Source organism: Cynocephalus volans, chromosome X (genome assembly GCF_027409185.1).
Source record: "Cynocephalus volans isolate mCynVol1 chromosome X, mCynVol1.pri, whole genome shotgun sequence".
NCBI lineage: Eukaryota > Metazoa > Chordata > Mammalia > Dermoptera > Cynocephalidae > Cynocephalus > Cynocephalus volans.
This window is the reverse complement of record NC_084478.1, coordinates 133112032-133126776: the sequence shown is the minus strand read 5'-3', so window position 1 is coordinate 133126776 and position 14745 is coordinate 133112032. Positions and strand designations below refer to the sequence as shown.

The 14745-nt window shown below is 41.0% G+C and overlaps 1 protein-coding gene across 3 annotated transcripts in view; it reads left to right on the top strand.

The window, feature by feature from the left end:
• The window catches only part of TMEM255A (transmembrane protein 255A), a 46153-nt gene that overhangs the window by 30844 nt on the left and 564 nt on the right, over positions 1-14745 (top strand). For 2 of the 3 annotated variants that reach the window (XM_063084290.1, XM_063084289.1), the window contains 2 exons: positions 1228-1390; positions 8309-8452. In XM_063084290.1, coding sequence (XP_062940360.1) covers positions 1228-1390; positions 8309-8452 — 307 coding nt within the window. The remainder of the gene's footprint in view (positions 1-1227; positions 1391-8308; positions 8453-14745) is intronic. The other variant, XM_063084291.1, reaches the window with a different exon arrangement.

Sequence of the window (14745 nt, the reverse complement as noted above, 5' to 3'; positions counted from 1 at the left end):
AGGGCTGCCATAACAAAGTACCATAGAGCAGGTGTCTTAAGCAACAGAAATTCATTTTCTTACGGGTCTGAAAGCTGAAAGTCCAAGATCAGGGTGCCAGCATTGTAGGGTTCTGGTGAAGGCTCTCTTTCTGGTCTGTAGCCTCCTCTCTGTGTGTTCACATGACCTTTCCTTTCACACTGGAGTGGGGAGGGAGGGAGAGGGAAGGAGAGAGAGAGAGAGAGAGAGAGAGAGAGAGAGAGAGAATATCTCTTCCTATTCTTGTGAGGCCACCAGTCCTATCAGATTAGGACCCCACCTTTATGACCTCATTTAACCTTAATTATCTTTTAAAATCCTTGTCTACAAATATAGTCACATTGGGGGTTAGGGTGGCAACATATGAATTTGGGGGGACACAATTCAGTCTATAGCAAGTACTGTGGTAGTAACTGGGCTGGGTGAGGAGAATGTCTTTGGACAGAGTGGTCAGGGAAGGCCTCTTTGAGGAAGTGATATTCTGGTTTTGTGCAGCAACTCAGCATTAGTTCCTTATTGGGACATTGTTTTTTGTTTTGAGAGGGGAGACACTGAAGTCTTCAAAGCCTGAGTTCAGATCCCAACTCTATCACTCGACTTGGGCAAATTCTTTAACCTCTCTGTGCTTTATTTCCTTCATCTGTAAAGGGGAATGGTGATAGTACCCACTTCATAGAATGTTGTAAGGATTTGCAGCCCTGTCTAATAGAACTTTCTGCAATGAGGGAAATGTTCTGTGTCTGCTCTGTCCACTACAGTAACCACTAGCCACATGTGACTATTGAGCTGAGCACTTGAAATATGGCTGGTGAACTGAACAATTGAATTTTAAATTTTACTTAATTTAAATTAATTTTAAATTTAAATAGCCACATGTGGCTAGTAGCTACCATATTGGACAGCGCTGATTCAATGAATTCACAAATGTAAAATGCTTAGCACTGTGCCTGGTACATTGCAAGCATCAATAAATGCTACCTAGGATTAGTATTAGTGATGGTTACAAGTGTTTCTCTGGCAGGTAGGAGTTGGTTTTTTGTTTGTTTTTTTTGGATTAACAGCAATCACACTTTGATTTAATATAAGGTCTCCCTCTCCAAGTGCATGGCTATGATGTCTGCCCAACTGTCTTTTTGCTGAGCTGCATGCTAGCCAGATCCCTGGGGGGACAACCTAGGGATTGACTGGAGTGTGCTTCTCCCTGTCCAGCCGGGTGGAGATCACCGGTGGGTACTATGAATACATTGATGTCAGCAGCTGCCAGGACATCATTCACCTCTACCACCTGCTCTGGTCTGCCACCATCCTCAACATTGTCGGCCTGTTCCTGGGCATCATCACTGCTGCTGTCCTGGGAGGCTTTAAGGACATGGTAAGGAAGGAAATGATTTTCTGTTTATGTTCTTGAGGCACATTCTGGGGGTGGAGTGAGAGGGAGGCATGTTCTCAGTTTCCCCACTCACATTGGTTATGTAAACAGTCTTTCATACTCTCCTCCCCCCACACTTTTAGTGGAAACTTTTTGGGTAGTTTTTTCCTCTAACAGACTTTGGGAGAGGCAGGATGAAAGAGGGTTTTTTAGTTATAAGTAAGATTAATGCTAGTCTCCCTCTCCCCAGGAATTTCATCCTGGAGTTTCTCCAGAAAGAGCATTTGGGCTCTTTTCAAGGCATTTGAACAGCCAGCTCTAGATGAAGCTGCTTGCCAGGTCTTGCCTTCAGCCCCAACCTCAACCTCAACCTCAGCCTCCCCACGTACATTCCCCTTCCTCCCTTCCAAATCTTTTCCATATTGGTGTGTGTGTCTGCAAAGACACACCAGGACTCAGCACCCTGTAGGTGCTCCGTAGTAGTAGGCTCCTCCCTTTCTTTGCTTTTAAAACATTTCTAAGCATTTATTTGCTTATCTGATAAACTTGATTTCTAATTATGGCGATTATAGTTTCGAGCTATGGTTATCAACCTAGCTTCATATTAGAATCACCCAACGTACTTCAAAAACAGAGAAACATTAAAAAACCCACGAGATACCTGGTCCCCTTCTCCAGATATTCTGATTTAATCTGTCTAAATTGAAGCCCACGTATCCATGTTTTTTTTTTTTTTTTTTAAGGTCACCAAGTGATTCTGATCTGCAGTTAGAGTTGAGTACCACTGCTTTAAAAGAACTCCACATGTATTTAGGGAATTATTTTATGCCTAAAAGGGGGTTTTCCTTTGACCCCGGAAATGAGGCAGGCAGCCCCTAGGCCCTTGGCTGTTTCTGTCCCATTTTGGGGTCCCCAAGGAACAGGAACCTGAAAGACAGTTTATAATTTGATCCTGGATTGTCAAAAGGATGGGTGATGGAAAATGAAAGATGGGGTAGAACAAGAAAATCAGGACTGGGCTGACTGGAAGTATTGAGCGGTCCTGCTGATGACCCTAAGTCAAAGGAAATCCTTTCCTGCTTGTCCCCAGTATGTCTTTCTCTCTCTTTTTTCTCTCCCTCTCTCATACACACACTTTTCATTCCCATTCCCCTCCCTCCATTCCGGAAAGCCCAAACACTAAGGAATGGGGGAAGCATTAAAGTAGGTGGGGCCCTAAGAGGGAAAAGGATTTCCTGTAAGCTTGGGCCTGAGGGAGCTTTTAGGTGAGAGAGCTGCTGAAAAGCTGTTTCTGGGTTGGGGCTTCTTTGGGGAACAGAATGCCCATTGTTCTAGGAGACTTTTTCCAGGGGGCAGGTGAAAGTGGAGGCATTGTATAGAATCTGAGCTGCTCTGGCTGGAAGAGAAGCTCCCTGGGTTGTGGAGCTGAGGAGATGAGATCTCAGGACGGGTGTTAAGAGCTCAGGTGTTCCTAGAGCTTTCAAGGCTTGGGTGGCAGAGCTACCTTGATGCACGATGCAGTAGATGGTGGCCACTTGGTAGGCTCCATGGGGTTTCTGCAAGTCTTCCCTGTCTCCAGTTTTACCCCACTGTAGGTCATATTGCGGAAACTTCCACCATTTTTGATTTCTTATTTGAAGATGGGCATTGTCCTCTTTCTCCTTGACCACTTTCAAAATGCATGTATTAAAAAAGAAAAAGGCTAATACACCACCGAAGTGTTAATAACTTGAGTTACTAACTTTCATTGTGAAGTGTTTGATAAGATCCTTTTCCATGGTGACAAAAGGAATTGGGATTTGAAGGCAAAGGGCACCTGGGGAAGACGGGGAGGCTGGGTGGACACCTTTCTTTAAAAAATTTTTGGAAATTGGAAATAAGGGAGGACTGGGTAGGTGATGTGCTAAAGAATACAGCGCTGCCAAGCTTTTGGCCTTAACTTCAGATCTCTGTTCCCACACTGTGCCCTTTTTTAAAAAAAAATTGAGATGGAAGACACAAACACAAAATTGACCACTTCAAAGTATACAGTTCAGTGGCATTTAGTATATTCACAGTGTTGTGCAATCATCACCTCTATCTAGTTCCAGAACTTTTTCATTACCTGAAACCTGTACCTACTAAACCATTACTCCCCAACCCTTTCCCCTGAGCCTGTAGCAACCACTAATCTGCTTTCTGTCCTATGGATTTACCTATCCTGGATATTTCATGTAAATGGAATCATACAATAGGTAAACTCCTGTGTCTGATTCCTTTCACTTATCATAATTTTCAAGATTCACCTACCTTGTAGTATATATCAGTGCTTCATTTCTTTTTATGGCTGAATAATATTCCATTGTATGGATATACCCCATTTTGTTTACCTTTTTATCCATTGATAGACATTTGGGTTGTTTCCACCTTCTGATCTATTATAAATAATACTGCCATGAACATTTGTGTACAAGTATTTGTTTGAATACATGTTTCTAATTCTTTTGGGTATTTGCTAGGAGTGGAATGGCTGGGTCATATGATAATTCTATGCTCAACTTTTTGAGGAACTGCTAATTGTTTTCCACAGCAGCTGCACCACCTTACATTTTCACCAGCAGTGTACTGGGGTTCCAATTTCTCCACATCCTCACCGACACTTTTTTTTTTTTTAAATATAGGCATTCTTTTGGGTACAAAGTAGTATCTTATTGTGATTTCGATTTGCGTTTCCCTAATGACCAGAGATGTTGGGCATGTTTCCATGTGGGCAGTTTGTATATCTTCTTTGGAGAAATGTCTATTCAAGTTCTTTACCCAATTTTTTTTTTTAATCGGGCTGTTTGTGCTTTTTTTACTGAGTTGTAAAAGTTCTTTATATATTGTGAATATAGACTCTGATCAGATATATGACCTGCAAACATTCTTTCCCATTCTATGGGTTGTCTTTTAACTTTTTGATAATTTTCCTTGATGCATAAAAGTTTTTAGTTTTGATGAAGTCCAATTTATCTATTTTCTTTTTTGTCACTGTGCTTTTGGTGTCATATCTATGAATCCATTGCCTAATTCAAGGTCATAAAAGTTTTTCCCTATGTTTTCTTCTAAGAGTTTTATAGTTTTAGTTCTTACATTTAGATCTTTGACCTTTTTTAATTTAATTCTTATATCTGGGGTGAGGTAGGGGTCCAACTTCATTCTTTTGCATGTAGATATTCAGTTGTATCAACACATTTGTTGAAGAGACTGCTCTTTCCCCATTTTATGGTCTTAGAACCCTTGTCAAAAATCAGTTAATCACAGATGTATAGGCTTATTTCTAGATTCTTAGTTTCACTGGTATCATGGATCTCTAGAAAAAAGGGTTTATTGATGGTCTGTCCTAATAGGTGCAGTGATGGTCCTTTACTCTCTACAAAGTGCTTTCGCACAACTACTTTCTTCGATCTTCGCTATTATACCTTGTGAGTACTGTCCCCATTTAACAGATGAGGAGACAATCTAAACGGGGTTAAGTGACTTGCTCAGAGCTAAATAGCAGAACTGGGACTGGAGCACAGATTTGTAAGATGCTAGAGCCTTTGCTCTTTCTACTCCATCCCAGCTGCCCCTATCTAATATTTGGATATCCCTATCTGGTTCTACAAGTGTTTTGACAGACATTACTTCCTTTGTTTAGTTGCTTTCTTTCTTTTTTTTTTTTTGACAACTGGCTGATAGGGGAATCTGAGCCCTTGACCTTGGTGTTACAACATTGTGCTCTAACTAACTGAGCTAACCATTAAGCCCCCATTTAGTTGCTTTGATTAAAAAAATTAAAAGTGAGTTGTTTCCAATTGTTGGGAGTTTCTTTAACCATAAGGGAGGAGAGCAAGGGAAGTACTGAGCATTATCTAATGCCAAGCTTGAGAAATCTATCAAGAACTAGTGGGAAAATGAAAGACGAAGGAAAGCAAAGATCAGGGAAGAAGATTGATTCATGAGCTGAGAGAACACTAGTGGGGGTATAAGATGGGGACATCAATGAGGAACCATTACTTAGATTACTTTATTAAAATGAGAATATGGTACAGAAAGTCCCGAAACATCATCTGGGTAAGCATAAGTAAAATTCTCGGCCTAGGTTCAAATGTGATGGTGACTTGTGGAGTGCCTCCTCCCTGAGTAGAGTGCCCTGGGGACTGCAGGGAGTCCCAGAGGTGCTGGCTGATGGAAGCCATTTTCAGGGAGTGGAGGACAGGAGCCAAGGGCCATGAGCTGGCAGCATTCAAAAGAATCGGTGAGGGGTCACCATTTCCAGAGTTGTGGGATCCTGAAAGGAAAAAGGATGTCTTTATTCCTTTACCAGAGGTGAGAAGGATCTTAAAGAAATGTTTGATGAAGTGTTTATTGACTAAAAATATGATGATTTGAGATGAATCTTTAAAAAGTGAATATTTTTGGCCATTCTCTTCTAATTGGTGTCTTTGGTTTGGAGTAAACTAGAGAGGAATAAAAATGGTATTCTTTCCAAAGTCCACAATCATTGTCTCAGAATAGACTCAGTTTTGTCCAGGCAAGACTGCTTTCACCATTTCCGGTGCTACCTAGTAACCTTTTGTTTTACTGTAGCTCAGAATGCTACTGATCAACAATGGGGGTCTCACAACTTAAGCTCCAGAATTTTAACAGAAACACACACACACTACTATATGTGCACACAAATACAGAGCCCAAATTTATTGTAAAATCAGAATTATTGATTTAAAACGTAACCCGACCATTACTCTGGGTGATCTCCTTTGCCCTATTCCTGCTCACTCTTCACAGCTCCGCCCCCAACTCCCTCTTCCTCTTTCTTGTTGCCCCGTCCATTTTCTCCACATCTTTTACCCCTGACTCTCTTCTCTTCAGTGACTTTCCTGTGCTTATTCAGTCTTCCTCTGGTGTTTCTTCTGTGTACTTTTCTCTATAATAGTCAACTTCCTTTCAAATATTATCCTGGACACTTGGCCTTGCTGAACACTTAAAACTTTTATAGACATAGTTTACATTTCATGATTGTTTCTTCATGGATAGGCTTAGTTTATTTGTATACAAGAGCGGATTTCATTTTGTAAGAGATGGAGGATGTGTTTTTAATTGACAGAAGGCCAAGGAAACATGTTTTATAGTACTTCCTCAGGGATGAAATTTCTTTTCAGAATTGTGGTGGAAAGGTAAGGGCATTTCTGACTGCTTCATTGGAATGGGCTGAGCCAGCCCTTGGAATGGTCAAGATCTCAGCCTTCTCCCACACATTAGAGAGTCTGACAAACATTTCTCTGGTTGTCTGTGAGCTGCATTGTAATGACTGAGGTTTGTAGATCTTCAAACCTTCTAGAGATGTAAACAGTAACCCACTCCAAAGGAAGAGAGTAACAGAACTGTGTTGAAACTTGCTCTAAGAGAGTTTTCCCTGCCAACACCCTAACATGGTTGCCTGTGCCATTGCCAAAGCCTGCCTACACATTTTCATCACTTGAGAGGAATCTTCTGCTTTTCATTAATGTGACATAGATATGTACCAGAAAGAAGATGCATTGATTTTTTCAGACAGCTCTTGATTATCCACACAAATGGAGAAGTCAATGACATAGAAGATGGAAGTAACGTACCTCATACCTTGACCCATGTGGTACAAAGCACAGTCCTATTTGGGAACTATTGAGCAGTGGTAACTTCCTTTAGCAGTGCTTTGGCCCTGTTGAAAGCAGCGCCTCCATCCAGGACAAGATTAGCTTTAACCCTTGAAGGGCTACACACACCACCATGTTGTAAAAATGATATAAAATTATTTCTGCACTATTTTGTTTGGAAAAAAAAGAAAGAAAAAGGATCAACATACTCTGCTTGGTCTTTCATTTCTTCTATGTATTGCTAGGGTTTTGCCTCTAGCCTGAAGGGCTGAGAAGTGAATACCCTTCATGTCTGCAGGAGAGCTCTTTAGCAAGGTTGGACTATGCACGAATTCTCACAACTTTTATGAACTCTGATTGAAGGCATTCTGTCACAGCAAGAGCAGTAGCCTGTTCAGCCTTGTCTACTTGACATTTTGTATTTTGAGTCTTATTTTTTCTTTTTTATTCTTGTTTTTAAAAATCACATAAATAATGTCAACTTTTCTATAGGTTTAAATTTTTCAAATTATAAAGTTGGGGGAAAATGACACAAAATAGATGATCCTTGATTTACGATGGAGTTATATCCTGATAAACCCATTGTAAGCTGAACATATCATAGCTTCGCTTAGTTTACCTTAAACATGCTCAGAACACTTATATTAGCCTAAACTTGGGCAAGATCATCTAACACAAACCTATTTTATAATAAAACGTTGAATATCTAATGCAATTTACTGAATACTGTACTGAAAGTGAAAAACAGAATGGTTGTATGGATACTTGAAGTATATTTCTACTGACTGCATATCGCTTTCCCACCATTGTAAAGTCAAAAAATTTTAAGTTGAACCATTGTTAAGTCAGGGACTATCTATACATATTAGTTGTAGAAAGTTAAGAGTCCCCATTTACCTCCTAATAATACTCCCTCCCAAGAGATAACCACAGTTAACGGTTTGTTGTGAATCTTTCCAGATTAATTTCTTTGCATTTGCAAATATGTACACATATATAATTGTTTGGAGATATATATATATATATATATATATATATATATATATATATATATATATATATATATATATATACATGGATCATGCTATATTAATTTAACATGGTGGCTTTTTAAAAGCAATTAATGATATATCCTGTACAAATTTCTGCCTCACTAAATATAGGTCCATGTCATTGTTTATCAATGGCTGAATGGCATTCCATAGTATGGATTGGATGTACTACAATTTAATCATTCTCCTAGTGATGAACATTTATGTTGTTTCTAATTTGTGTTTTTCTACAGAACCCAACTCTCCCAGCACTGAACTGTTCTGTTGAAAATGCCCATCCAACTGTTTCTTACTATGCTCGTCCCCAAGTGGCATCCTACAATACCTACTACCATAGCCCTCCTCATCTGCCACCATATTCTGCTTATGACTTTCAGGTATGTTTTGAGAGAAAAGGAACTCTCTATTACCCTTGATTTTGCTCATGCTCTCTTGTTCTGTCTCTAAATTCAATTATGGAACCTTCCCATTGTTTTCATAATATGTATGATGTAGCCAGACTGTCTATCCCTGATGGCCTTTAACAGCCTTGAGGATACCAGTAACTAGCTTAAGGACTACATAGGCAGGCAATGGATGGGAGAAATGGGGAGGGTGGGAATGGCACAAGAGGAGAAGAGATGGAAGAAAAAGGGAAAGAAGGTGGTAGAATCAAGGTGTCGCAAATTGCCTTGAACTACACCAAGGAGGAGAAAACCTGGCTGGGAGATGGAAGCTCATTAGTGCACCACCATGGTCCCCTGTCTAACAGTTGCTTTTTCCATTCCTCTGCCACAGGGAAAGACCTAGCTCTGCTCCTTAGCACAAGGGCATTCTGAGCCACACAAGGATTTAAATCACAGCTGTAATGAACAAGAAGCCCCTTTCTTTTTCATTAGACTTCCAAACTAGGACTACATAGAGAAAGTATTTTTTATAGCACCCACTCCGCCTTTTTGCCCTATTATCACATAAATGAGAAATAATGTTATGACATTTGTACTTTCTATTTTTCTTTTTGAGCTGAGACTAAGTGTAGAAAAACAGAACCAAAAAGACACTTAATTAAAAGATTAATTGTATGCAGATCACTGAACTAGGCACTTTGGGAAAACAAATGAAATGGCCCTTTAGGCATGTACAGTGATTAGAAATCCTTGACCATAGAAGAGTGAGGTTACAGTAAAATCTGGTTAATTTGAAATTCATGAACCAAAAAAAAAAAAAAATCCTTTAAAGAAGGGAAACTCATAATAAAATTGCTTCTATTGATTAAGAGCCCATGAATGCTCCAAGGAGACATAAAAGTATGATTTTTGGGGGTGCTTCCAATTAACCAGCCAGTTTGGTGATATAAAGCCCTTGGGCAACCTAATTTCAGCTTCAGTTTAACAAAATAATTAAAACTTAAGAATCTTACTATGTTGAGTAAAATGTAGTTGTGTTTGGTTTAGATACTGTTGGTAGAGGTCTAGGGCTCTATAATGCAATAATAATACGTATAGTATGAACATGGACTTGTTCACTGCTATAAAATACAGTGCTAGTACAAGAGGGCATCCATTAAAGCTTGGAAAAAATAATGTTAGAATCTGTTTTAAAGTCTACTGTATACACAGGTAGACGATTCGGGTAATTTGTTACCCAAATAGGTGGTATACATTGGAAAACACAGATATGTTCAAGAAGGGCATAGATAATTTCAATAGTGAGAGAGGCATAAGGAATCTTTTAAGAGAACACCAGGATGTTGAAGCTAACACAAGGAGAGTCACCATTTTCTTGGGGACCCTATAATAAAAAGTTTCCCTCGGATAGAGAGGCCACACATAGATCCAGGCCAAAAGGCTTTCTCCATTTTTATATCAAAGTAAATTACATTGATTTTAGGAATTTACACTTTATAATGAACCCTTTAAGTAGGGATCATAATATCCCTGGCGATGTTTGCCACAAACTCTGAGATAGGAAACTCCTCTTAAGGGTATTGAGCCATCTCTCTGTCTATCCAGCAATTAAAACAAGATTAACAATGCCAATGGTGACTCGGGCTGTTGGTTTCAGTTCAATCAATGTTTACTCTGTGTTCCCATGTGCCAGACACTGTGCTAGGAGCTGTGGATAAGAGTCTGAATAAGACAGTCTCTGCATTAAGAGATCTGTATAGGTACTTGGGGGGTAGGGGGAGGTTAGGGAACAGCAGTGAGGACAAAAAAGTAAATAGACTATTACCCAGAGTGCTAGGGAAACAAGGTACCTAACGCAGAGAACGGATCCAGATTTAGCCACCTTGTCCAAACCTACACTATGGTTATATAGTAGTGACTTCAGGGATTATAGACGCCTCTGCTTTTTAATAACAGCTACTATTCATTGAGCACTTACTATGTACCAAGCATTGTGCTAAATGTTTTACATATATCAGCATTCAGTCATTTAGTCCTTTAGGGAAGTACTCTTTTGTGATTGCCATTTTTAGGAGGAGATGACTGAATCGTGGTGAGGTTAAGTGATTCCCCAAAATCACAGAAGTGGTAAGTGGAGCAAGGATTTATATCCAGGGTTTGATTCCAGAGATTGGCTTGAGGGATTCTCTGGAGAAGCTGTGAATCTGAGTGCAGCCTAGATATTTTCCCCAGTTAATTTTAGGATATTGATACTTTCTACTGGTTTAAATTACAGGCTTCCTAATCATGACCTCAGAAAGGTGTCTTTATTTTCTTGTTAAATTATTAAATTGATCTCACCTGAAAAAGGATTCCCTTCCTTAATGCATTCCCCAATTCACAGGCTGTTTGGATAATTCTTATACATCTCCCAGTTCTTTCCCTAGGCTCAAGTTGTCTTTTGTATTTCCTGTTTGGAGACTTTATAGTTATATGGTGTAGGTCTTGAGGGGTATGTTTTTAAATGATTTGTTTCCCTCTAGAACTTAGATGGAGTTTCATTTTAGTATTTGAGTTTAACTTTCTTTTGTTCACCAAGTTCCATTCCCTTATAGTTTCATAGGAGGAAATACCAAGAAAGCCAAAAGGCCGGGGAACATCTGCTTATGTTCCCAGATAAATAAAGAGCAATCAGTAAATGCACGCCAGCTCTGACAATAAAACCACCAGAAGAAAAAACCTGCCAAAAAAAGGCCAGAGCTCCCTCATGCTCTTCTCAGATTGTAAAATGACCTAAGTTACAGCCAGAAAATTGACTTTTAAAGACTTTCTTCTGAATGACTTCCCTATTTTGGTCATTTCCAAATAGGACTATTTCTGTGACTTTGGGTTTGAAGATTTCTGTGTACTTTCTACTCTGAGGCTAATAGAAGGATGAGGAAAAAGACTTAGAGGGTTTTGTTTTAACCCCTCAAAGTCCTGCTCTCATTGGGTAGCTTGGGAAACATTTCTTGTGGTCAGACATGAGCAAGGACTTGGGTATGGTCAGCTGGCCGTGAGGAAGTTTTGAATGGTGAGCTTGGAGAAACAGGATCCTTTCAAACATTGTTGGACTGTAAGGAGTACTTGCTCCTAATGAACTTCCCATACTCCAAAGCAGGAAGGATATAGGCTGAGACTACCTTTGCCTCCTTGCTCATCTCCCCGACATTCACTTCTCTTGCATTTGCACTCATTTCCCCACTACCTTTTCATCTTCAGCCAAGTAGTCCAAATTCTGTAGGGTATAAAGCATCAGTTTCTGCTTCTGCTGGGAAATTAAACCCAGTGTAGCTTTTGATAAACCTCTTAAGGTTCCCAGCCGTATTTCCTAGCCTGGCATACCGGGCCAGTACATCTATTTTACTCTAACCATGGACTGGTCCCTTTCCTGCCCATTGGTGAACTAGCACGTTTAAGCTTGAAAGTCTCAGCCTATGCAAAATGCAAGTGTCTCTGTTCATGCTCTTTATTAAATCACATGAGGGTACACTAGGTTTCACCTTAGCCACTAAATGACTCATTATAAATTGGACCCATTTAATAAAAGGATTGCTTTAATCCTGGGGGAAGCAGTTTATGGCACAGGTTGCTGAGAGACTTAGAAGGTTGTTGCTGCTGCTGCCACTCAACTTTTCCTTTTTTTCCCTCTCCTGCCAAGTTTTGCTTTCTTCTCCTCCTTTCCCTTGTTCCTGTTCCCCTTTTCTTCCTCTTCCATCTACTCTTTTTTTCCATCTCCCCAGCCTTTGCTTTGTTGGGTAGAACAGAGGGGGAATGCAAAGAACCAACAGATCCTGGATTTTACCCTTGGGACACAGCATCTCTAGCTAGTAATTATCACTGGCCAGTTCCACGGCTCCTTTTGGAGTCACTGCCCCACAGTGCTCCTGAAAAGAGAAGCATGCACTGACAGATGCGCACGTTGATCTTGAAGTCTGTGGGTCAGCCATCAGGGGAGGCAGGCTGAGGTGGGAGGTGGGAAAGGAGAGCTGTCTGTATCCCTGGAAGGGCGGTGCTCCTCATTTTGCACCATCAGTCTGTAGGCCACCCCAGCCTCTAAGCAGCAGCTCAGGAAGCTAAAGCGGACTGGGCCCAGCAGTAGGCTATTTATATGCCTTTCATGCTTTGTGGTGCACAAGGATTCAAAGCTGTTTTCCTGAGCTGCCCGCCGCATTAGTAAATTCAGACTCTAAGGCAGGAACAAAAATGCACCAGGACAGCTCCCCAGCTGCAACAAAGCCAAATTTTTCCCAAGGTGCCTGACTGTTGCTAGGAACTACACACTGGTACTGTGGGCCTTTCCCCTCCAAACCCCAAGGATGTGTGGACTACAGCCAGGTAGCTTTCTAGCTCTGCCAGCAACCCTTCAATTTTATCCTTAAGACTCCCAGCATCCTCAGAGGGAAGTGAGAACCACCCTCCTCCCCCATACTTTCCAAACATGAAACTGAGAAGTGAAAACCTGAGGGCCGTTGTACCACTCCCTTTTATTATTGAAGTGTACAACTGCCACCCATGGCAGCTGCTGCCCACAGAAGCCTTTTAATGCCTCTCAGGACAGAACTGCCTTTAGCTCTACTGCAGGAAACTAGCCCCTCCCTTCTGTGGTTGGGAACACCTAAAACTGGACTGCTGCCTCTCACTGTCCCTGCAGTGGGATTTAGAAAGGCAGAGTGCTACATGCCCGGGCACAGAGATTCTTGGCCTTGGTGGGTGGGTTAGGCTCTCCTGTCTGGTTAAGAGGAGAGAGTTTTTAGTGAGGAAAGCAACAGAAGAGAAAGGAGGGAGAAAAGGAGAAAGGGAGAGTTTGGGAGGTGCAAAGTACAAAATTAGGAAATCACTATACTAATGTAACAACGGGTCTCTTCTTGGAGGGAGGAGAAAAACTGAGTTTTTAAGAAGTAATCTGGCTTGTATTGAGTCCACTGCCTCAAGTCGTTTTGCCTTGAAAGGCTCTCCAGGTTCTATGACCCTGTCATTCCTCCACTCAGAGTGAAATAATAAATGGGCTGGGGAAGCAGGGGGATTATGGCAGCTACAGTCTCTTCTCAGTCCTAACATTATGTGGTAAGGGACAGATATTTCAGTGTCTCAAGCAAGACCTAGAGACCTGGACATCCCTTTTCCAAGAGTACAGAGGTCAGGCCTGGGGATAAAGAGAATCAGCTAACTGGTCTCAGGCTCCAGAAACCTCATGCCAAGGCTGACTCTAGATTGAATCCATCACTCCCTTTTCTACATTTATAACTCAAGCTTTCAATACCTCTCTCTTGAGCTATGGCAAGAGCATCCCAACTAGTCTTCAAAGAGTTACTTTGGACCTAGCTACAGGACTGGAAAAATGACATGATCTACTCAAACTCTGGCTAGCATAACAAAGTAAAGGTGTGGCTCCTCCACCGCCCCCCCCCCGCCCCAAATAGCACTTGAACTCTTGAGAAGTTTTGGTGTTTTTTGTTTGTTTAATATATCAGCTCTTCCTAGAGCTGGGACACAACAGAATAACTGCAGTTCTCCTGCCTTGTTTGTTGGCTTATGTTTGTCCTTCCTGAGAGCCTAAAACTGGCCTCCTGCCTCTCACCATCCTTCTAGTCCCCTTCAGCCTTCAGGCCTCACCTCAGTCCTGCTCCACCACTGGAGTAAGGTGTGACCCTATTCTCTGAAACTAGTTAGATTTTATTTTAAAAAGCATTCCAAGTTCATCTTATATATTCCTGAAGTTATAGTCACTCATTCAAGATTTATTTAGAATCTACTACTTTTCACGCACTGTTCTGAGCTCTGGGAGATACAGCAATGAACAAAACAAGCCAACTCTCCTTGAGCAGGAAAATCATTAGGGTCAAGGGTATACATGGTCCCAGTTAGAGGGGCAAATGACTCCTAACATGCCAATTCACTGGGTATATTTAAAAACCCATATCTGCTCCTTTCCCAAAGACTACCAAAGTTAGACAACACAAAGTAAAACTGAATTCTCTCTGCAGCCTGACATATTGCTCCTCATTCTTACCATTGGTATTCTCACCTCCATGCCTTTGTTACTCTTTGCTCTCCAACGTACCCTGCACTTGAGGGTGATCAAGTGGGCAGATAAGGTGGAATAGAAAATGTTGTACTCAGTCAAAAAACTCCAGATCCAAGCAAGCCATTTAATTTATCTGACCTTCGTTTTTTGTCTATGAGATGGGCTCCTGACCACTGTACTACCTTCCTGTGATATATTCTTTTAGCAAGGTCTTTCCCAGGGATCGATGGCTTAACCT